Source organism: Schistocerca cancellata, chromosome 2 (genome assembly GCF_023864275.1).
Source record: "Schistocerca cancellata isolate TAMUIC-IGC-003103 chromosome 2, iqSchCanc2.1, whole genome shotgun sequence".
In the NCBI taxonomy this organism is placed as follows: domain Eukaryota; kingdom Metazoa; phylum Arthropoda; class Insecta; order Orthoptera; family Acrididae; genus Schistocerca; species Schistocerca cancellata.
This window is the reverse complement of record NC_064627.1, coordinates 407,381,221-407,405,141: the sequence shown is the minus strand read 5'-3', so window position 1 is coordinate 407,405,141 and position 23,921 is coordinate 407,381,221. Positions and strand designations below refer to the sequence as shown.

At 40.7% G+C, this 23,921-nt stretch overlaps 1 protein-coding gene across 1 annotated transcript in view; it reads right to left on the bottom strand.

Moving 5' to 3' along the window:
* LOC126154419 (uncharacterized) overlaps window positions 1-23,921 on the bottom strand; it is a 273,459-nt gene that overhangs the window by 194,906 nt on the left and 54,632 nt on the right. Inside the window, exon 4 of the mRNA XM_049916135.1 lies at window positions 7,786-7,900. Coding sequence (XP_049772092.1) covers window positions 7,786-7,900 — 115 coding nt within the window. The remainder of the gene's footprint in view (window positions 1-7,785; window positions 7,901-23,921) is intronic.

Below are 23,921 nucleotides of genomic sequence, written 5' to 3'. Positions count from 1 at the left end.
ATTCGGAATCAGAAGTATCACACCAGGCAAAAAGAAAATGTCCATTGTAGTCCTTAACCTTCAAACTTACTTCAATAAAAGAGGTTAGATTCTTTAGCGTTTTATGCTTCATGTAAAAGCTAAGAATAAACACATGCTAAAACATTTGTTTCTCATGCTAAAAACAATGAGTCTTGTGTTTCGTGTTTTGACTTCAAAGTTTATAGAAAACATTAATTACTTCACACTTTTTAACACCACAAATGCATACAATTTATGCATATGGAAGGCTGTGAATATGTATTTCTGTAATTGCTACACAATTGTCACGCAACTGTTCAACCATTGTCTGCATATCTCTCTCTCTCTCTCTCTCTCTCTCTCTCTCTCTCTCTCTCTGTGTGTGTGTGTGTGTGTGTGTGTGTGTGTGTGTGTGTGTGTGTGTAGCCCACCAAAACACAAATCTAACGGTAACTGCGGGCTCATGGTGACATCATGTGCAAGAGTGCTAGTGTCTGGCATACAGATTTACACAGTATGTTCAACAGTCACAACGTTTTGTTACCTGTAAATGTTACCTGTAAATGATGTTGCCCTCTAACAATAATAATGGGTACTACACTACACATGACACTTCTAAATTACAGGACATTCAAAATTAAAATGTAAAAATGAAACCAGTATTTTTTAAGCTAAGAATAAAAATACCAAAAAAGTAGGAAGAGTAGAGTATATAAAGGAAAGTACCAGTATTACTACTTTATTAGTGAAATTAGGAGAAATATGATGTCCACCTGAAGGCATGTGCACTTGGGTCAACCCATCTGGATGGCTGACATGGAATTGGATACAAGTCTGCAATACATTGCACATTGACTGACTGTTTAAAATCACCACCTAGGGGGGCAAGGCACGAGGTGGTTTCTGAATCACCACCAAAGGCCCACTGACTCGATGAAACAGGGGAAACGATGCAGAAATGCTGCAGCTCAGCCTTGATTTTATTGTACATGGTGAAGAGAATAGGGTGGAGGTGACAAAATTTGTGTATCACTGACAGCTTAAGTGAGACGTGCCTCAAAATTTTCTGCCCAAAACAAGGAATTCTTAAGAAGCTGGTTATACAACCATAGTAAAAAGTCCTAATCTGGAAATAGAACCGATTGAAACACTAAATGTGCTTTTTCAACTATCTGGAAGCCAAAATCAGAAGAGGTACGTAACCCAGAAATATTTGCCCAAGCCATGCATTTATCACTAACAACTTAAGCTGCCATTCCACATCATATTAAGGTGCCAAGGAGAATTGCCCCATCAAAGAAATACACTGCTTAGTGTAAGACACAGCATGATGTAGTGGCCACTACAACACAGATTAGCCCAATGCTATCTAAGTTAAACAGACTGACTATTGCTCCCGTGTCTACCTGAAATGAAATCAGTTTACCATCCATTACCAGCAACAGCAGAATACACTGGGATGAAGCTTTCAGTGTGTCAGAGTCATCCTCCAAGTTCAGTGAAAGCACTGTTGACCATCCCGTGACTTGCCGATGGTCACAAACTGTTGCCAAATGGCCTGTTTTGTGGCAGATCCCACACATGGCCTCTGCCGAAGGAGAACAACACAAAGAATCTAAACAATGTCATGAGCAGGGATTACAACAGTTCAGTTGACACTTTCTAGCAAAGCCCAGTAAGAGCAGTGAATGGCAGCATCATGTTGTCACTGCACTTGATTTAGAGAAATTTTTTCAATAAATTCTGACAATATCTTTACCAAAACCCCCTGGGAAATATGGCAAAAAATCAGTATGTTATTGTACTGAAGGAAACATACATTGAAGAGCCAAAGAAACTGCAACATCTGCCTAATATGTAGGACCCCCAGGAACATATAGAAGTGGCGCAAGCATGGGCTTGACTAATGTCTGAAGTAATTCTGGAGAGAACTGACACCATTAATCCTGCAGGGCTGTCCATAAATCTGTAAGAGTACGAGGGGGTGGAGATTTCTTCTGAACAGCATGTTGCAAGGCATCCCAGATATGCTCAGTAATGTTCATGTCTGGGGAGTTTGGTGACCAGCAGAAGTGTTTAAACTCACAAGGGTGTTCCTGGACCCACTCTGTAGTAATTCTCATCATATGGGGTGTCGCATTGTCCTCCTGGAATTTGCCACGTCCATCAGAATGCACAATGGACATGAGTGGATGTAGGTGATCAGACAGGATGCTTATGTACATGTCACCTGTCAAAGTCATATCTAGATGTATCAGGGGTCCTATATCACTCCAACTGAACACACCCCACACCATTCCATAGCCTCCACCAGCTTATAACAGCCCCCTGCTGACATGCAGGGTCAATGGATTCATGAGGTTGTCTCCATAGCTGTACACGTCCATCTGCTTGATACAATCTGAAATGAGACACGCCTGAACAGGCAGCATGTTTCCAGTCAACAGTCCAATGTCAGTGTTGATGGGTCCAGACAAGGCATAAAGCTTTGTGTCATGCAGTCATCAAGGGTACACTAGTGAGCCTTTGGCTCCAAAAGCCCATATTGATTAGTTTCATTGAATGATTTGCACACTAGTACTTTCTGATGGCCCAGCATTGAAATCTGCAGCAATTTGTGGAAGGGTTGCACTTCAGTCATGTTGAACATTCTCTTCAGTTGTCATTGGTCCTTTTCTTGCAGGGTCTTTTTCCAGCTGCAGAGATGTCGGAGATTTGATGTTTTACCGGATTCCTGATATTCACAGTATACTCCTGGAATGGTCATGCTGGAAAATCCTCACTTCATCACTACTTCGGAGATGCTGTGTCCCATCGCTCGTGTGCCAACTATAGCACCACATTCAGACTCATTTAAATCTTGATAACCTGCTACTGTAGCAGCAATAACCAATCTAACAACTGCACTAGACACTGTTGTGTTATATAGGTGTTGCCGACTCAGTGCCATATTCTGCCTGTTTACGTCTCTGTATTTGAATATGCATGCCTACCAGTTTCTGTGGCACCCAGTGTATTTAAATGCTACAGCTTGCATCAAACATCATGAAGACGGGGAGAAATAAAGAATTTAGAAAAGAAGTCAGGCAAGGATATACCACATCTCCAAAATTATTCTCAGCAGTTCTACAAAGGTTTCTGGTCCTTAAACTGGGAAAACAAAGAATTAACACTGTTCAATGGAACATCTGATAAACTTTTGGCTTGCAAATGACACTGTACTGTCAGTCTCCAGTGAACATACAGTCATCTACAAGTGAAATAATGTGACAGAGCAAAGCCTGAAAGTAGGCCTTTAAATCAGTTATACCACAATTATAACAAACTGTTCAAAAATGTTATGGACTGATTAGAAGGAACTGAGGAATTTTACCAGGGAACAGAATGATCTAACAATTAAAGATATGACCAAATGGCTCATGGCATCAAATGTACAATCCATCTGTTTAACAACCACTTTCTGAAAGTAACTAAACTTAGTGGAGTCAGTTCAAAAGAAAAAGCACTTCTGTTTGTGCAACAGTCAGCACCAAAAGCTTTTAGTCATTTTGAGCTCACTCCAACTTCAAGTGAAATCAGAAAGTAATTAACTTTCTTAAAAGCAAAAATTCTAATTTCAACCAAAATATTAAAATCATGTTTTAATATAGCTCTTGCATTCAACCATATACAGAATGAGCACAAAGTCTTTCCCAGATTATAAAAATTATAACAGATCAGCCGTTTGACATAAGAAGCTACATTTGATGTCATTACACAGGTTAGTGTTAATAGTTGTTGTGACCAATAGATGGTGCTAGTGGTCCACAACACCGACGTGGTCTGTTAGGTCACGTTAGTTGCTGGCAAAATGGCGTCGAAGCAGGAGAAAGCACAATGTGTGCTTTGGTTTCACGAGACAAAATCACCCATCAGTGTTCAGTGCGAATTTCGGGCTTCTTATGGGTGCAGCCCTCCTGACGTTAAATCAATAAAGCGATGGTATGAAAAGTTTAACGAAATAGGCAGCGTTGAAGATTGTCCTCGAAGTGAGTGATACAACTGTTGATCGTGTTCGGCAATCGTTTCAACAGGGTCCGTCTAAATCAACTCGTCAAGCATCATGTGAACTTCAAATACCACAAGCAAGTGTGGTGAAGTTTAATCATGAAAGGCTTAGGTTGCATACTTACAAAGTGCAAGTTGTGCAGGCCTTTCAACCAAACGATTTGCTGACACATGCTGAATTTGCAGCTGAGATTCTCAACAGGATTGATGGCGTAACAATTACTTAAAATGCATATGCTTTACCGATGAATTCACCTTTCATGTCAGTGGAATGGTAAATAGGCATAATGTCTGTAAATGGGGCTCAGAGTGTCCACATGCTACTGTACAGTTACAGTGAGACAGCGAAAAAGTAAATTTTTGGTGCAGCCTCCTGCATGACAAGGTTTTTGGACCATTTTTCTTCATGAAAAATCCATTACCACTAACATTTACTTAGACGTTACGTAACAGTTCATAGCCCCAAAGTTAGAACAATATCAACCATGGATAATTTTCCAGCAAGATGACAGATGCCTCACCTTTTGTTGACTTATCATGTCTCTGTAGACATTCTGTGAGCATCTATGAATATTTGTGATGTTTTGGTTCACCACAAAAGAAAATGGATGAGACCACTGCCAGGAACACACATCCGTTACAGTCACAATTTTGAAGGCTATGTAAAGTGCTGTCACGTATTGGAACTTCATGAAAGTATACAGGCTGAAGCAGAAATATTCCATGATGTCCCACAACAAATTCCACATTTATTCAACCAAAACTGGCCGAAAAAAAGTGTTGCTTTACTTACTGAATGCCCCCTTGTATATAAGAACAAGAGTGAATGTGCAAATATAATATTTTGAGTCAGTTATAATTTGGGTTCAAGAAAGGTCTCTCCACTGATGATTGTGTGTTAAGCTATCTGAATGACAGGATTTTGCCTGCCCAGATTTTGTGTGTTCTGCCTGACACTTGACTGTAAATCACAATATTCTTTAGGCGAAACTTGAAGTTAATTGTTTTGCAAGTGTAACAAGTAAATGGTTCACTTTAAATTTAAGAGCTAGGCAGAAAAGGTGCATGTTATACAGCTTCTGCAGCTCTCATGCTGAATCATCTTCTGAATGGGAATAAATTATTACTGGCATTCCACAGGTTCAGTTTTGGGAGCACACCTGTTCTTGCTATTCACAAATAACCTTCCAAATGAAAAGTAGAAACTCTGCTCTTTGCTATCAAAACTTAAACTGGAAATCACATTTTATGGATGTCTTCAAACACTTGAGTTCAGCAGCATTTACTTTATGTGTAATTGCCGATTGGTAATGAAATCACTTTGAATACTTCCATTCTTTTACAGCATGTAGAAAATAAATATAGGAGAAATTCTACATACCAAGATAAAGAATTAATTACACTGTAACATGCTATAATGACAGTATCTGGTGTCCATCCTTTAACTCCATGTAGGCAATTTTTTAAAAAATTGGCATGCTAACAACAGCCTCACAATACATTTACTCTCATATTAAGTTTGTTGTGAACAGTTAGGCACTACTTGAAAAGCAATAGCAGCATACGAGCAATAACAGGAACAAAAATAACATCCACTATTCACCATTTAAGCTTACTTTTGCACAGAAACAATGAAGTATGTACCCATAAGAGTATTTGACCACCTTCAATATGATTTAAAGATACTGGCAGATAATTAAGATTTTACAGATAAATTGAAAATTTTTATGCTTTAAAACTACTACTGCTCCATACATGAATTTCTGAACTGATGGTATGTATGTGGTTGGGTTGCATTTATAAAGTTTTGTTATAGATTAAGCTTAAACAAACAGTCTAGTTACGTAAATGAACATCAAGCAGCCACATTCCCTCAGAGGAACATGTGTTAATCTGCGAATCTACTGACATGTTCCACATTGTGGCGAACTGTCGAGAAGGGAACTTGCAAATAAACTAAAGTAAACCTGCATTCTCTGTGCAGTTCAGTAGAACATGCTGTGTGTTCAACAGAGAAATGGTCAATGCAGCTTGTGTACCCCGGCAGTCCGTTAACATACCTCAGAAAGTTATTTCAAGCTTGTGGATGTTTCCATTTTAGGACAAGAAGTGTTGCCAGAAGTTGCCTGCTGAATTGGCGCACACCATAGTAATTCCATTTGAACATTCAGCCATTATCACGAGAGACAAAACACAGAACATCTTCCTCACAGTGGCCATGTATGTACATCAACACCAACTGATGATAAGTACCTCATACAGGGTGACAATTATTGAACTATTTGAAATAAAATCATTTTAACTTTTGTCTGGTTTGCATTAAGATGTTCAAACTGAACGGTTGGTCATGGGGCACAATGGGAATCAATATGCACATTGATTTCAACCCCATCCTCCAAAGTGACACTTTGTGACAAGACATGTTTCATGCAAGATGGAGCAAGATGAGAGTTTTGATGTCCTGGAGGAGCACTTTTGGGACTGTGTCCTAGGTCTGGGGTACTCAGTGACCACTGGCATGGGCTCAATTAGCCCCCATATTCTCCAGATATGAACACATGTGACTCCTTTTTGTGGGGCTGTATAAAGGCAAGGTGTACAGCGATAACCCCAAAATCATTGCTGAGCTGAAAACAGCCATTCAGGAGGTCATCGACAGAATCAATGTTCCAACACTTCAGTGGGTCATGCAGAATTACGCTATTCATCTGCACCACATCATCACCAATGATGGCAGGCATATCAAATGTGTCAATCTAAATCCAAATATCTATAGTGACCTTTCCATGTTGAATAAAGTTTACTAAGAAAGTGTGCAAGGGAAGACATGGATCAGTGGTGTCAGGTTCTCTTTGTTGATGAATGTAGGATTTGTGTGATGGCTGTAGAAAAGGGTGGAGGTGGACCTTTACTCATGCGTGTGTCAGTTATGTAGCACCATGGGTTCAGCAGGGAGGCAGGTCAGTCACGGTTTTGGCCAGGGTCATATAAGGATGTCGAAAGCCCTCATTGTTATTAAGGGTAATTTGAGGACTGTGCACTATAAGGACAGATCATCCAACCTATGTCCAGCACTTCATCACCATTTTGGCAAAGGTTTCATTTTTCAAAGAGATAAGGTCAGATGTCAACATAAACCCATCTCGTAAATGCCTTCCTCCAGGAGGCAAGAATCAACTGAATGGAATGGCCTGACATGAACACTATTGAACATGCTTGTGATTAGTTGAAACTTGCTGTATGTTGTTGCACAAACCTTCTTACAAACTGAATGACCTCAAGAGCACCACCATCCAACATTGGGATAGGTGTTGGCAGTGATGTCTAGACAACCTTGTGAAGAACATGCCAGCAAGTGTATGATAGCAGTAGATTTTGATTGTGCACTTTTTATGTCTGCCTTTATTTTGTTGGCACCAGTTTCTATTTCATAATCAAACTATTTTTAGGCTCATAAGGTTTGTTTTTTGATGCCTTGAATCCAAGCCAACACACACAGGATTCTAATTCATGCATTTGTTAGAAACTCTTAGTGCCTTCAAATTTTGAGTTTCAGACATTTTATCGCTATTTTCTGTTTGTTGTTTAATGTGTTAGTTACATGGTACTGGAACTTCCTAAGAAAAAACCCTTTAATGTGTAATTCAAACTGTTATGTCATTAAGAAGGTGGCAAGTTATTTGTTCTATATATTATAGCACAAATAAAATATTATTAAGTAATTAAAAAAAACTGTACCTGGTATGTCACCATCTTCAGCAATCTTCAATATTAGATCAACTGTCTCCTGAGGAATGTTACCGTCCATTAATATCATGCAACTCTCTCTGAGTTTCTGTTCACTCTTCAGTATCTGAAAGTAAACACAATGTAACGTATTTGTTGAGAATAATATGTAGATGTTAAGTTGTTTTAGGAGTATTAAAAAATGAGTTAGCTAAGAAAATTAAATTGTAAATCTTGAGGTTGGATTCACTGGGAACAATGTGTTTAACAACAGTAACATTAATATTGCAATCAACAAAAATGGCAACCTTGGTCACAAGAGGTTTGAAATCATTTATTACAGCAAATCAATTTCATCTTTGGTGCAAATATTAAAGTCTTGAAGACTTATGTTACAAAATCATATATTCCAACTTCAACTCTTTGCCTTCTAAAGGAAAGGGCAAATCTGCAGATGAATTAGCTGCTGCCCTCATGTGTAAATATAAAACAATCCTCCAAAATATGGTGTAATGTGATATGTATGCCACAAGCAACACACTGGAGCAAGAAGCCATTCGTCATAAGGCTGTGTTATATGCGAAGGACCTCTTCTATTCTGTGTAGTCTCAACACATCTAATCTGTTCAAAAATGTGTGTGAAATCTTATGGGACTTAACTGCTAAGGTCATCAGTCTCTGAGCTTACACACTACTTAACCTAAATTATCCTAAGGACAAACACACACACACCCATGCCTGCGGGAGGACTCGAACCTCCGCTGGGACTAGCCACACAATCCATGACTGCAGTGCCTTAGACCGCTTGGTTAATCCCGCACATCTCTAATCTGTTCCAATGCACTCAAGATCGCATATAATTTTGCACTGAACACAGTGAACTCTTTAGGTAGATGGATCTTGTCAACATGAGGGAAGTAACAGAGCAATGAAGGGAATCCTGCTGTTTAGATCCATCTGTGAATACAGCTATGTACTAGTTGTGCTCATTTAAAATGTCATAAAATGCTTATTAAATTCAATAAGCAGAGTGGTAGTCAGTTCCAGCCCTGGAGTTGCAACTGAACCTGCCTCATACCAAGTGAATGTAGCTCATGTTTTAGAAGCCAAATGGCCTTCTTGCTCTTGAGGAAATTTGTTCTGTAGTGATGTTAGGAGCAGTATGATGTGCTGGAGAATTTGAAACAGTGAGGATCTTGTAAACCTGATCCACCTTGAGAAATTGCTGCTGGATGGTAAGTGCAACTCCCCAACCTCAACGCAGGCTGGGCATGGGGCTGGTGTGACCTTTGGATATCCTTATCCCCTCATTATCTGGTCTTGTCAGAGTAGTAACAGAACACTAACAGATAAAATGGGTGTAGAACTCTTAAGGAAATGTCTAGCTACTGGAACAATCCCTCAAAATATTAGAGCCAACTCACTCGTGGTAAAATCAGAAAGAGGCAGGATCAAACTCCTGTGTTACATGGCTACCATATTCCAGTGGGACCTAAATGTGTTCACATTTTATTTGAGAGAATTGGGGTTTTTGACACAGGCATTCCTGTGAAGAGGGCCTACTTCTTCCACAAAAATGGTATCAGTGCGGTTGTATTAATCAATGATGACTATATGTTTTCTAAACCTGGCCCCCCACCCTCCTTCGCAGAGTTTTCTCATCCATTACTCTTTCATGGGAAGTTTAATGCACAGAATATGCTATGGTGCTCTCTTATCACATGCACCTCATGTAAAGCAGTTGGGGACTTTATACAAAACTACAATTATATCTTCTGAAGAAGATGGAAGAGCATGCCCATTCAACAATGATATTGGGTGAGTCTCAGCCATCATTGTCTCGGTAGGCTCTTGAGCACTCACCGACACTGCTCAGTGCAAAGTGACCAATGATTTGCAGTCATATGAATAGTACCTGATCTGGATACACCTAATAAAAGAAGCAGCATCCATAAGGAAGCCAACAAAATAAATGCTCAGTAAGACTATCTGGACACTCTACAGCCCACTTATTGACTGAACATTGAGTGAGCTCCCAGGAATGGGCGGATTACCAATTATGAACACAATCTAACAATCCACTGATACATTCATTCTGAAGTCTTCACTCCACCTAAGACGACCACCTGTCTCCTCCCCCCCCCCCCCCCCCCCAAAGGGGTAAGGAGTGGAATTTTAAATCAGGAGCAGGCATATGGCTTTGAGGGTTCAAATGCTAACCAGCTTGAAAGAACCTCGTGGCCTATAGTGTGTCCAGATAGTCTTACTGAGCATTTATTTTGCTGGCTTCCTTATGGATACTGCTTCTTCTGTTAGGTGTATCTAGATCAGGCACTAGTCATCTGAGTGCAAATCATTGGTCACATCAACAAGTAACATTTATTTTTCACAGCACAATACACAAACATTTTATAATCACAGTCACTCTGTCTGAACTATCCAGTTTGGTTGCAGACACTTCATTCTGCACTGCCATTGATGGTCAATGATACTGTTTGCGGGGTGCTGTCACCACATAGTTGCCTGCCTTCCTCCCAGGCTGCAGAATGCTGAAGCAGGGAGGCGGCTTTGTCGGCAACCAGTGTGTGGCACTTCTAGCTGCGGGTCCCGTGCAAGTTTGCATGACTGGCACTATCATGAAACATGATCAGATTGCTTCTCAATGGGCTGCTGTGAGAGATCACATGACCGGCTGCACCATGGCTAGCACATTCATGGTCCAGAGTGCTGCAGATGGTGTCAGTAAGAGTGTGCTGATGAATCTTGTTGGCCATTGTTGATTGGAGACAGTGCTAAGGTGAGAGGAAGTGAGCTGCAGTGGAAGGCGTAATGGGCAGCTGTCGTGCAATGTTGTGGGGGGCTAATGGTAGTTCCTCATCTGCCAGAGTCACTGACTTGTTGGCCACTGCAAAGGCTGCTGCAAAGGCTGCTGCATTGTTTGGGTCACATTCGTGTTGCCAGTTGTGGCAATAGTTGGCAGGAAGGCTGTTAGCTGGTCTGTCTGCGAGAGATGTCACTGCCGTGAAGTCCACTGTGTTGGCAAATGGAAAGTGGGGATAAGTCTTGTAGCAATGGTTGTAGGTGCAGAAACTGGTGCCGTTGCGTGGCTTCTATAGAGGTGAACATCAATCAGTTTTACTTCTACTTATTCTGGCTGAAAATCTCTAACATCTATGGTGATATCTCCTGGTTGTGCCATCAAAGTGCTAGTGGCAGGCATGTCACCTGAGACATCTTGTTGCAGATTACTCATGTCATCCGAGGAGTCAAGGGTTATTGTGGCCTTTTGTCTGTTGATAGACATTGTTATCATCTTTCCATTAAGTTCATATCAAACGTGTGGCTGTGCAGTTGCAGTACGTGAAATGGTCCATTATGAGTTGGCTGCAGTGCTGGCAGTACAGTATCATCTCTAACATTATGCTCTTTGTACCATAACTGGCAAATCTGATGAGCTGGGGATGGGTGTAGGCAGCACAAATGCCACTGGCAGTGTAACTGTGTGCATATATAGAATCTCTGCTAGTGATGCTTTTAAAAGCATCACTGTGTACAGTGTGGACTCCAAGGAGCACCAACAGGACAGACTTTCTCCATTCACCCCCATGGCACATGGGTTCAGTTTCCATTGCTCTGTGCCACCATTCCACAAGGTCATTGCTTTGGGGGGGAGAGGGGGTGGGTGATAAGCTGTGGACTGATGGTGAGCAATTCTGCTTATGCTGTGAAATGTGTTAAGAATAGAAGAATCGAACTGACGTCCCTAATATGCCGTAATGGTGTCAGGGCAGCCAAACTGGGTGATCCAGTTCATCATGAAAGCACTGAATGTAGAGTCTGCTGTAACATCAGAAAGCAGCACAGTCTCCAACCAGTGGGTTATATGGTCAATCGTCAAAGTATGCACTTATATAATTTTGATTCTAGTAAGGGTCCCACTAGGGCAGGTCATGCCAACTCGGATGCTTCGCAAGAACTGGTCGGCATCAGCAAAAGCACCGGTGCTCTGCTGTAGTGCTGTTGAGGTGGGGGAAGGTGAGGGAGGCAGACACAGCTCTGTTGTGGCACTGGTAGGACAGGAATGTGTTGTGGCAGCCCTTGACGAGGTGAGAGTCATGTTGTTTGGTGAATGTGGCTGGGCAAATCAGCGCGCATCATGTGGTGTACTGTAGTGCCTCGGGAATTTCCGGGTAAATTCTAGAAACACTTGGCTCTCCACCATCTCGAACACCAGATATTTTAATGACAAGGGTGAGAGAGCCTTTTTACTGTGCCACACATATCTGTGTGTGCAGGAAGGACAGCTGTCATGAGGAGCCAGGAGCTGTGTCGCACGAGCGGCCCTGACAAGCGGTTACAAGCAATGCCCTAGAAGTTATATCAAAAAGTCAAAGAGTATCTGGATAAGTTCCATGGTGTGTGGTGTCATGAAGATCATTAAAGAGACAGATGAAGAGTGTGTTATATTGAAATTCTTACTTTATGTCTTAGCTCTGCATGTGGCAGAACGTATGTAACTGTATGAATGTATAGTAGATTCTAACATTTATCTTGGAACCAGTTGGCTTGCTGGAGTTTGTATATAATTATTACTTTGGGATGAGAGTCAAAAATATATTGTTGTTTAACTGACAAAAGACAATGAGTACATAATTTATTGCAAAAATATAGAGCTGGTTAATAATATTCCCCTTAACCTGATACAGTCTTCAGAGAAGAATTAAACGGCGAGAGTGATGTAGCATAAAGGATCGGCTGCACGCACAATGTGTAAATCAACTGGAAGAGATTTGTGAGTCTTGCAACCCAACACCACACTGTCTCTTGTTATCCGAGAAAGCGTTAGAGTACCAGTATTGAAATGAATAATTATAATAATAATAATAATAATAATAATAATAATGCCAATTTTGTATATACACAGAAAGAATAGTTTTATTGCACTCCTCATTTTGCACTAATTTACAACATTCTTTATCTATCTTTGGGATATGTTATAACAATGAAAATTGTGGCTGTAAACAGAAACAAATTGCAGTGTGTACCATGTACCCAGCCCTGTCTAGCAGTTTAGTCCACCTGGCTTCCAAAATTTTCCTTTGGTAGCGGTTTACACCTATCTCATGATCAGGGATGTTGACGTGATGCAACGTATCTAATGCTTTTGTATGACTGACACAATGTTGGTAAGCTAGGAAGTCATATTCTAGTCATTGTAATACGTCTCTTATCAATGGTGAAATGTATGATATTTTCTTATCTTCTGATGTCAGTTTTGTGTTTTATTTTATAGCCTTTGAAAATAAGAGAAAGTTGAAATGCATAAAGCTGTTGAAAAATAAAAGTGTGGTCAGGACATAAGTTATTAAAAGTGAAACCACTGTGATGGTAATACTGGCCTGTTAATATCGAGGCACATTGTAGTTTTATCAGCTAAACTTGCCAGAGATCTGATGGGGGCAAACCCTGGGTGCACCAGAAAAAGCGTCATAAAAACTTTTGAGAGTAGGTTTTATTTGTTTTATTCCTTCAAACCTACCTTCAAGTTCTTTATGCAATGACCATAGTGCCTTTGTGTACTCACTGAAGTGTTTAGTCTTTCATGAAAGTGAAGTCAGCAATACACTGCTCATCATCCAAGTCTGACTGTGGAGAACCTTTCACATCAGTGCACAGGGCTATTTCTTGTCTCAGATCAAAAACGATTTAGAGTACTATTGAGCAACTGAACCATCATGCAGCACAACAAAAAGAAATGTCTTTGTGGATTGATTCAAGATGCTCCATAAATCCTTTGAATTCTCGACGATACAAGCCTTGCTTTCATTAAAAATTCACGCTTTCTTGCGAAGTTATACATGAGGGGCCTAATTTATGGAAAACTTTTGCTTATGGCTGTTCATGATGTAAAAGGCAGTGTATTGTCAAAATGAGCTCACTTTCGCACACTTTGTTCATACACCCTATAAAACCTACCCCTTCCGGACAACATTGGAAGGGCCCCACCAACTGCAGTCCTCTACAGGTGCTCGAGTAACGAATTCATATAGTTCACAACCACCTTTACAGGCAAGAAAATTTCTTCCCCACTGTGGTACTTTTCAAAGAAATAACATCCAACAGTTTATTGGTAACAGTGAAATCTTTTTGACACCCCTCACAAAAATCGCAAGTTGAGCTATCCTGTGATTGTCAATGATCTCATCTAGGGCAATTGAGTACTCTACAAAGTTACAACATTTATTCTGCAACTGCTCCTTTAATTCTGAACGAATTTCTTGCACTCTTTTTGAGAAATTGTATGTTCAGACATGCTTAAAGCCTCAAATTGGCCTGCTACAGATAGGCACATTACCTCCAAACATACTACAAAATACTCTATTATAAATTGTCCATCTGTAAAAGGTCTTCCACTTTTTGCAGTTTTTGGTGCAACACTGTGCTTTCCGATGTGCAATTCATCTCAGATGTCTGGGGGACAGCAGCAGTAATTAACTTTAAAATCTTACCAAACAGGACAGTCTCATAATTTAGTTTATCAACACTATCTAAATTGAAATACTGGAAGTTTCTAAAGATATGAGTACAATTACACAAAGGTATATTTTTCTTTTTCTTCAAGGTTTACCTTTCCAGATTGTGTTAATTCTGATTTTCATTTAGTATTAAGTTCACTTACATCTGTTCCAACAATCCCCTCATGTGTTAAGGAATTGTTATTTTCATAGTGATATTTATGGTAGAGTGGCATATTAAGCACAGTGCTTTCCCATCACACTTCACAAACAAATACGAATCTTCCCACTGAGCATTGAAAACGGCACACCTAAATCCAAACCTATTCTGCTCACGTTGAACACTTGCAAGGCAGATTAACAGTGTCCAATTTGATAAGATTCCCAACAGATACTTCAGTGTGTTGAAGATGATGCGAGAGTGAGCGCTGTTTCACACATGTGCTGCTACAACCACTACATGGTAGGAAAGAGGGGAGGGGGCGGAAAAGCACCAGTGCCGCTTGGCACGACACCAGGGTACACAAGCAGTGCTCGAGTTTGTGTGGCCTACACTAGAGTGAGGTGTACATGTATGAACCCCCATGTGAACTTTTGAACCTGCAGAGCTGAGTCTGCGAGTGCTGGCCCACTTTCCTGCATTGACAATCTAGGCATGCCCTTGTCAATTCCAGAAAGCTGTGCTTAACATCTGGCCAAACAAAATACTCAGTATCACCCAAGTTGTCAGCCACATGCCTGGATGACTGAGATTTGATGTGTGTCAAAACTCGTGCATCACAATGACAAAGGTATACCGTATTTACTCGAATCTAAGACGCACTCGAATCTAAGCCGCACCCGAAAAATGAGACTCGAAATCGAGGAAAAAAATTTTCCCGAATCTAAGCCGCACCTGAAATTTGAGACTCGAAATCCAAGGGGAGAAAAAAGTTTTAGGCCGCACCTCCAAATCAAAACAAAGTTGGTCCATTGTAATACGAGACACAATTTAGGTTGAATGAATGACGATACAGCTACAGGAGTTTGGTTCGAGTCGTAAGCTTAACAGTTAAGTTTTACCAGGTAGCCATTGCTATACGTCAGGCGCTCCGTCCGTATTTATACGGGTACCCTTCCTTTTCACGTGCTTCGTCTGGTTTGAATCGATTGCTTATTTTGCTTTGATCTGATAAGTGCCGTTTTCTTTGTTATAGGTGTTAACGTCACTCTGAGCTGAAAATGCATTACTGTACTGTGTAATGCATTGTTTGTCTCATTCTGATAGTGCGTGTTTACGACCTGTCGCCGCGCGCGGCATGGCTTGCTTTTGTGCGCGCTACCGCCGCTTACAATTAAAAAAAAAGAAAAGAGAGGAATCGTCTCACTAGCGAAACAATGGCAAGAGACTGCTATTTGTTGTTACTTACACTGCTTTCTTTGATAATGATCAACAAGAACCAAATAATAGACTGCATATGATAGAATATGTTCTGAACGAGAGTTAGGCGAAAATTATTCTCCGTTTGAAAATCTTTGCGGCCGCTTCTCTAGTACGTCAAATTCTGCACAGGAATTAGTCATCTTAGATTTAAAAATCTAATCAGTTGCCGTGCTTAATTTCTGACTGTATCACTATTAGGCATAAGAAAAATACGAATGTAAACATGACACGATACGTAAATTCTTCCGCGTTTGCTGTTGTCTCACTCTAGTTTCGTAGTTTATTAGGCAGATAGGATTTAAATGAAATAGCAGCAAACACAAAAGAATACGTGGCATAATGTTTACATTCATATTATTCTTATGGTGAAGAGAATACTGCATGTGATTCACATTTCGTCAGGTTCCTATTAGCAACCACCTCTTCTCACAGGTAGTAAAAAATTCAACACGTAGAGTTGGCCATATTGACAAACATCCCAAACAGTCTGGCGGGTCGGATTTTCGTAGTACATTGAAATTCTGCTACATTCGAAGATGAACAATACGGAATTTGTATTTACTTCGTCGGATAATGTACGAAAATGCAGTGGTCGAAACTCGGGGCGGAGAAAAAAGCTCGTCTTCCACCTTTTTTTTTTAATTTATTTACTGACGCAGAGATTTTGGCGCCAGTATTTATCTCTGTGCCTACAAAGCATCCCCTTGTAGCGCTACATATATTCGACGGCAGAAGTTAGTTGTGGCGGCACCTACCAACATTTTTCAGAACTTCCGCTTGCTTTGCACTCGATTCTAAGCCGCAGGCGGTTTTTTGGATTACAACAACCGGAAAAAAGTGCGGCTTAGATTCGAGTAAATACGGTAATAAGCCAAATACATTGTTGTGACACATCACAGAGGACAGTTCCATCTATCCCCCGGATCTGTCTGCATTCAACCCTGAGGTTATTTGGTGCATCGTTGAGGAATTTACCAAACATCTGTTTATGTTCCTGTAGTTCTGCAACTTCGTTGAAGTTGAGAGTGAGGGAGATGGTGCTGACTCATGACAAGTAATCTGTGATAGTATCTGCCCCATGGAGGTGGACATCTGTAGAATACTGTGCTAAAAGATCAAGGTGTCAAAAGTGACTTGGGTTGACTGTAGATGATGGTGTCAAATGGCATCCCCTAGAAGTTTACGTTATGTATAGATAATTAATCAAGTGAAGGCCCTTAATATCCTCACAAAAAAAGCAAACAACCTCATAAACTGCGATTAGTTTGTAGACAAAAGACAACCATTTTTTCTGTGAGGCTGTAGGCTTTCTGGAGAAAAATCACAGATGTTGTGATCACAGGCTAATTCCTGCTGAAGGAGAGCACCTACAGTTGTATTGCTTGCATTTGTCATAACTGTAAGCTGTGTGTCTGGTATCAGGTGTCCAAGAGCAACTGCACCTGAAAGTCACTCCTTTGCATGGGCAAACTGTTGTTGCATTTCTGACAACCATAATAATTTACATTTACCTTGCATGTGTGGGCCTGACAAAGCATTGGTCATTGGCAGTTGAGCCTGTGCAGCATGTGGAAAGTGTCATCTATAAAAATTAAGGATTCCCGAGAGTAATCTAAGGTCTCTAAGGTCATGATACGTGTGAGGTGCCAAGCACCTCTCTAGCTGAGTGAGTGCAGTCTGATGTGGGCTTAATCCCCCCCACATTGAGTTTATATCTGAAAAAACTGACATAATTGTGAGTTGTCTTTGTTTATGGTCACCCCTGAATCTTAGAGGGCTGTGAGAATGCGTGTCTGAAGTGAAATTTGTAGTTCTGATGCTTGTGGTAAAAAATCATAATGTCATCTAAATATGCATAGCAGCAGCTCAGTTTAAACAATATCCATCCATGAACCATGGCTAGGCCCACATCACATTGTTTAGGCAGTATGGCATTACCAGAAATTAAAAGAAGCCAAATAGCATGACAATGGCCATTTTAACATCATCTGGATGCATAAGAATCTGGTAGTATGCCTTTGTACAATCAATCACAGGAAAAGCCTTTGCCCCTGCGAGCACACGATTAAAGTGCTGTATGTCTGGTACAGGGTACAGGGTAACCATCACAAATCTTGCACGAGTTAAGTGTTCTATAATCTCCACATTGCTGGACAGAACTGACTGTCTTAGTGACCAATTTAACTGGAGATGCCCAAGCACTGTCTGATGGCTGTACAATGCCCATGTACAACATGTTATTCACTCCAGAATGAGATTTTCACTCTGCAGTGGAGTGTGCATTGACATGAAACTTCCTGGCAGATTAAAACTGTGTGCTGGACCGAGACTTGAACTCGGGACCTTTGCCGTTCGCGGGCAAGTGGTCTACCAACTGAGCTACCAAAGCATGACACACACCCCGTCCTCACAGCTTTACTTCTGCCCATACCTCGTCTCCTACATTACAAACTTTACAGAAGCTCTCCTGCGAACCATGCAGAACTAGCAATCCTGAAAGAAAGGATATTATGGAGACATGGCTTTGCCACAGCCTGGGGGATGTTTCCAGAATGGCAAAGGTCCTGAGTTTGAGTCTTGGTCCGGCACACAGTTTTAATTTGCCAGGAAGTTTCATGTTATTCACTGTCACCTTAGTTGCTTGCAGGAGAGCCTGGGTAAGGTGGCTTGTTTTTTGCTGAACAGGGGGATCTGTTGTCATATTTATGCAGTGCATCATATAGTTTTTAACCACCACTGGTAAAGTAGAACTCACAGTGCATCACTAATGAGGTCAGAAAGATCTTGGGAAGACACAACAGGCATGAGATGTGCTTTACTGATGAGAGAGATTTGCCTGTATAGTGATTAAGGTGGCACGGCTACCTCCGTATGTAGCCAAAGGGTGTGGATGTCTGTTGGAGGTGCAGCTGTATCGTTTGTGGCCATTGTAGCATGTGTTTGTTGTCATTGTAGCTGTTCAGGGGTTGTTGCTGCAGCATGTGTTTGTTGCACTGGAGCAGGTCAGGCTGCACGGCAACCTCAGCATATTGTGGAGGGTCACGTTTGCCCTTTTGGGGACATGGCTGCATCATTCACAGTAGCTGTGACATATGTTATGTGTCATAGCTGCTTGCACATGTGCACAAGGGAGAGCAACTTCTTGTGTATTTTCTAGTGTAATCTGTCATAGTTGTCGTAATGCAGGGGACATGCGCTATTCCAGATCACGAAGAGATGTGTCTGGATGGTGGAGATGGCTCATCTTGATACGTTTGATCAGTAGTGGGGTTAAGTTGTTGGATTTTGTGCTGGCAGTTTGTGTGATGTGATACAACAGAGTGATCCAGTCAAGATCAAGGGAGAGATGGAACTTTGAGGAAATCCACCCTCAGGACTGGCTCTGCCATGTTAGCAAAGTGGAGCATTCGAGGACAATGTAACTTGTCCATAATTTGTACAGTATGTTCTACTTTGCCTTGCATGTGGACGTTGGTCTCGTTTGCTGAGTTGTAAACCTGAGGCCTTGTAGCATGGTTCGAGTGTGTCATGGTAGTGTATGTCGTCCTTAGCCTGTGTCGATTGGGAAATATGTATTAATCGATACACCCCATGTACATAATGCCTCCAGTGTGTGTTGTCACTGTGGAGAAGAGATGACTTGTCAGTGCTGGGTTGCCTGGTGTGCTTATATCGGCTCACAAGAGGTGGTCACTGATGTTGATATACTACAGTATCACAACCAAAACATGTGGTAACAGCAGTGGAGAGGCAGTGACATGGTAATATCAGCTGGCCTGGTGTTATCAGTTGGTGGTCTCATGCCGTGTGCAGTCTAACTGCCAGCATTTGGGCTGAGTGTCATGACATCAGCTTCACTCACTGTTGAACTGTGTCAGCTTCATTCACTGCACTAGCTAGTTGGACAGGAAGAGAGGGGTGGGCTTACTCTGGGCCCTTTTCCTGTCCAATGAATCATTTTCATGGGCTAATATTGTCAGCTGCAGTTTCTGAGGGAGCTTCACAATCCATTGTGTCCAGAAGGTGGGGTCTGGCATCATGGTGGGATCCACTAATGACTGTAGCAGTTCTTCAATTGACGGGGGCATGCTGTCTGATAAATGTTCCATATGTATCACTTGCCACAACTGTTGCTCTGGTGAGTGAGAAAAGAATTGCAAGGGTGCTGCCTTCACTGTGCTGTATTTGTTATTCGCAGGTGGGCTGAGTATTAGGTCATTGGTTAACTTCGCATGCTCAGTGAGATGATATATTAGCATGATAAATGTGGAGTTATGATCCACAGCTCCTGACGTCATAAAACATACTCTGTCATTGCGAACCATAAAGTCACTTGGTTGGGTATGAACAGACGGATTTTAGGTTGCACTGCTACTAGTCACTGTGTGGTGTAGCCCACCAGTTGCTGCCCTCTGATGGCAGCATACTAACACATTATCATAGAATTTGTAAGGAGACATGATGTAGTTGTCTGACTGAATGTGGCAGTACTATTAACCTGGGTTGTTGCTGTGGTATGGTTGTGTCTGAAGCTTGTAATTGTGGCACGATAGATGCAGTAGGTGCTTACATTGCAGTAGGTACAGGATGCACAGTTAGAATGTTATTTGTCCTCACAAACACTAAATTGGTAGTTTTTCTGCACATGGTGTCTGTGTTTCACAATGGTTTTGAGTATGGAGCAGCTGTCCAAAAGTCTGCATAGCAACGCAGTAGATACAGAAGACATGGAAGGTATACACACCTAGGTCATGAGGGATCACCAAATCTTGCTTTATTGAGTTCAGAGCACCAGTTCACTGTTAAAATCAGCTATTGTTGTGTCCCAGTCAGTCTGATCTGCACAGCAATGTTAGCACTTGCATCCTGAACTGATCTGCACACTCTATTGTTGCGAGTACTGTGGGTACAGAGCAGCTCTAATACCTGATATAACTGGAGCAGACATGGATTTTCACTGCAATTGTGGCATTTTCACAGTTGAGGTCACTAATGAACATAGTTTCATATGTGGCATCAACAAGGAATGACTCAGTGATACACAGACAAACAGGATATCAACACATATCATTTATTTTATGCAGCACAATACACAAACACCTTCCAATCGAAGTTACTTGTCCAAACTATTTTGGACAACACACTATGCTGCAATTGCTGGTCACTGATAGTCTTTGGTGCACTGTCCTTGCAACTGTATTTAGGTCAATGTAAGAAATTTTGTACTTTTGTTTTTGAATAAATTTAGTATTTTCTGAAAGAAGAGATGTATGCATTGCCATAAAGGAATGAGGAAGATTCTTGTGCTACAATAATAATCTGAGAATGGCTGTAGATCACAGCCAAAATTGTTAATTATACCAGTAAACCAGTGATTATATAGTCTTGCAAATAAAAGAAAAAAATGTGTGTAAGGACATACAGAGCAAACATTAGCTGATTATAGAGCATAAAACCACATTGTGGTAACTGGAAAGCAATTCTTCAAGATTAAGGGGAAAAATTCCACATCAGCATATGGCATTATTAGTATGGAAGGATTTGTGGCTGATGTTCTCAGTTACTTATTTAACATACAATGGAAGTCTACAGACCAACCAAGGAAACACAGCTGACAGCAGCTCAACACCACCCCAGGAAGCAGCCTACTTGGAGTATAAAATCGTAACTAATAAGGGCAATTGGCACTTTTGTTCCAACAAAGGAATTCTAACAGCTACTTCTTTTGGAACAACTGGATTTAGTATTACCTACTGCTCATGACCATGCATGCTAACAATAAAAATGATTATACATTGTTGCCTCACAAAGGCAAGTAAATCAAATTCTTTCTGTGACGAGCCTGTGTGAAAGCAGATTTAGTAGTATCTGAAATGGACAACATTGCAGTTCTTGGCCAAACCCCCACTGGATTAGCAAGAAGTCCAGAACTATTCTCAATTTGTTACAATTAAGAGGAAGAGTGCTCTGGATTCAGCTTTTAACATAACTTTTTATAAAATCCTATGTGAGCATCACAACTATGTTACAGTTTGTGTAGACATGTCTAATCTGCGTAAAGCCTTAGCGGCTCTGTCGTTTGCCATGAAGATGTTCTCAATATCCACTTTCCAAAAGACTTCACATTTATGATGCAGGGGTTCATGAATTCTTGAGGAGAATGGAGCATGTTAGGTACCTATATCTACATCCCCAAACTACATCTACAGCCACATTCCACAAATCATTGTAAAGTTTATGGCAGAGGGTACATCCCATTGTACTACACATTGGGTTCCCTTCACATTCAGGTTGTATAAGCAAAACAGGAAGAATGAATGCTCCAAATGTGGTACACATGGGCTACAGTACATGCCTAGATTCCTACTAAATACTGGTTCTGAAAACTTTATAAGTAGACTTTCATGGCATAGTTGACATCTTGTAAATATCAATCCACAAAACTATTTAAAAAGAAAAATATGTAACGTCTGGGTTATAAGCCAGTTCTTAAAGGAGTCAAATGCATTGTTAGTATAAAATATCTCAGTATGTAACACAGACTTTACATGCCTAAGGCATGCTTGCTGTTAAATAGTTAACTGCTAGAATAGTATCAAACACAGAGTACATGATAGTTTGTAATATCACATCTATGTAAAGTATCTATTTATGCAAATATTTGATGGTAAAATTTGAAATTTTACATGAAAAAATGTACACAAAAATCAATATGTACAATTCTAATAATGTACAAAGAGATAGTACCTGTCTTCTGTATTACTGCTGTTCACTTTTAAGACAGAATTTTAACAATAATGGGTTGGGTTGTTTGGGGGAAGAGACCAAACAGCGAGGTCATCGGTCTCATTGGATAAGGGAAGAATGGGGAAGGAAGTCAGCCGTGCCCTTTCAAAGGAACCATCCCAGCATTTGCCTGGAACGATTTAGGAAAATCATGGAAAACCTAAATCAGTATGGCCGGACGCGGGATTGAACCGTCGTCCTCCCGAATGCGAGTCCAGTGTGCTACCACTGCGCCACCTCGCTCGGTTTAACAATAATGATTTGTATATGGAACAGAAGGCAATATATGATGGAAGTATTAGGAAAATAAGTTGCTGATGGATATTCCCTCTAGTTTTTGCTGTGTGACAATGTGAAAAGGATTCTGACTGGCTAGAATATTTAACATTTGCTCTCTATATAAGTGGTAAGAAAGTTCTTTGTGCCATCAATAAAAATGAATCTTGAGGCTTAAATACAGTAAAGAAAATTCTGGCAGAATATGACCAGTATATGAGGAAAGAATACTAATCACTGAAATAGTGACTTTTACAAACTTGTCCTCAATATGTTCCACAATGAATAACAATAGAATAAAAATTTAGTTGCTGTAAAGGATTATTCATCAGTTTTAGAGCATACTGGATACTGAGTAAACTATCTAGGTCATTTTCTTTACAGTTGTTACTCATCCCACAGTTGATGAGAGGATGGAACCGTGTGGTGTTATAAATTTCTGGATTATACTGCTATCTTTGTCAGCTAAAATGGCTGGGTCAGTACAGCCATTTGTTTGAATGAGTTTGATTTGCAAACCTGCCCTGATGCCACTCTGCTTTAAGGTTCCATCATAAGCACCATTGAAGCCACAGGCATGGTCACCTGGGGCAGAGTGGTCATTGCCCTGAGTCCTGGTTATTACTGTTGTCTGTTGAGGTTTTACAATGCAAAACAGCTGAGACTGTAAGTGTCCAATCATGACTTAAAATGGGCTGTTTACTAATGAAAGCACTCCTTTGTTTTTTAACTAAGTTGACAAACAGAAGTCAACATGGCAAAGTAGGGGTGTAAAACTATAACGAATGAAGACTGAGCCTGGAATGCTAGTTACAAAGAAACACAGTGAAAAGGTGAAATGAGTAATTACATTAATTCTTCTTTAAGAGGTCATTTACTGAGGGTTCCTCGGACAATCGGTACCCAAAGTCAAAAATTAGATCTTGCTATAATGAGTGAAGAGCAGAACACAAACTACAGCCTGTGCTATATCTGCCAAAACTTTGGGTAAACACACATTGAAGTGTAAAGAGTTTAAAAAAAAATCTGTCACTATGTTGGAAAGTGACACACCATCAGTAATTTAAGTGACAGCAAAGTGGTGTGGGTTTACCACCAAACAGATGACAATAAAGGAAAAGACAGTGCCCTGTAAGTAGTCTAAATTA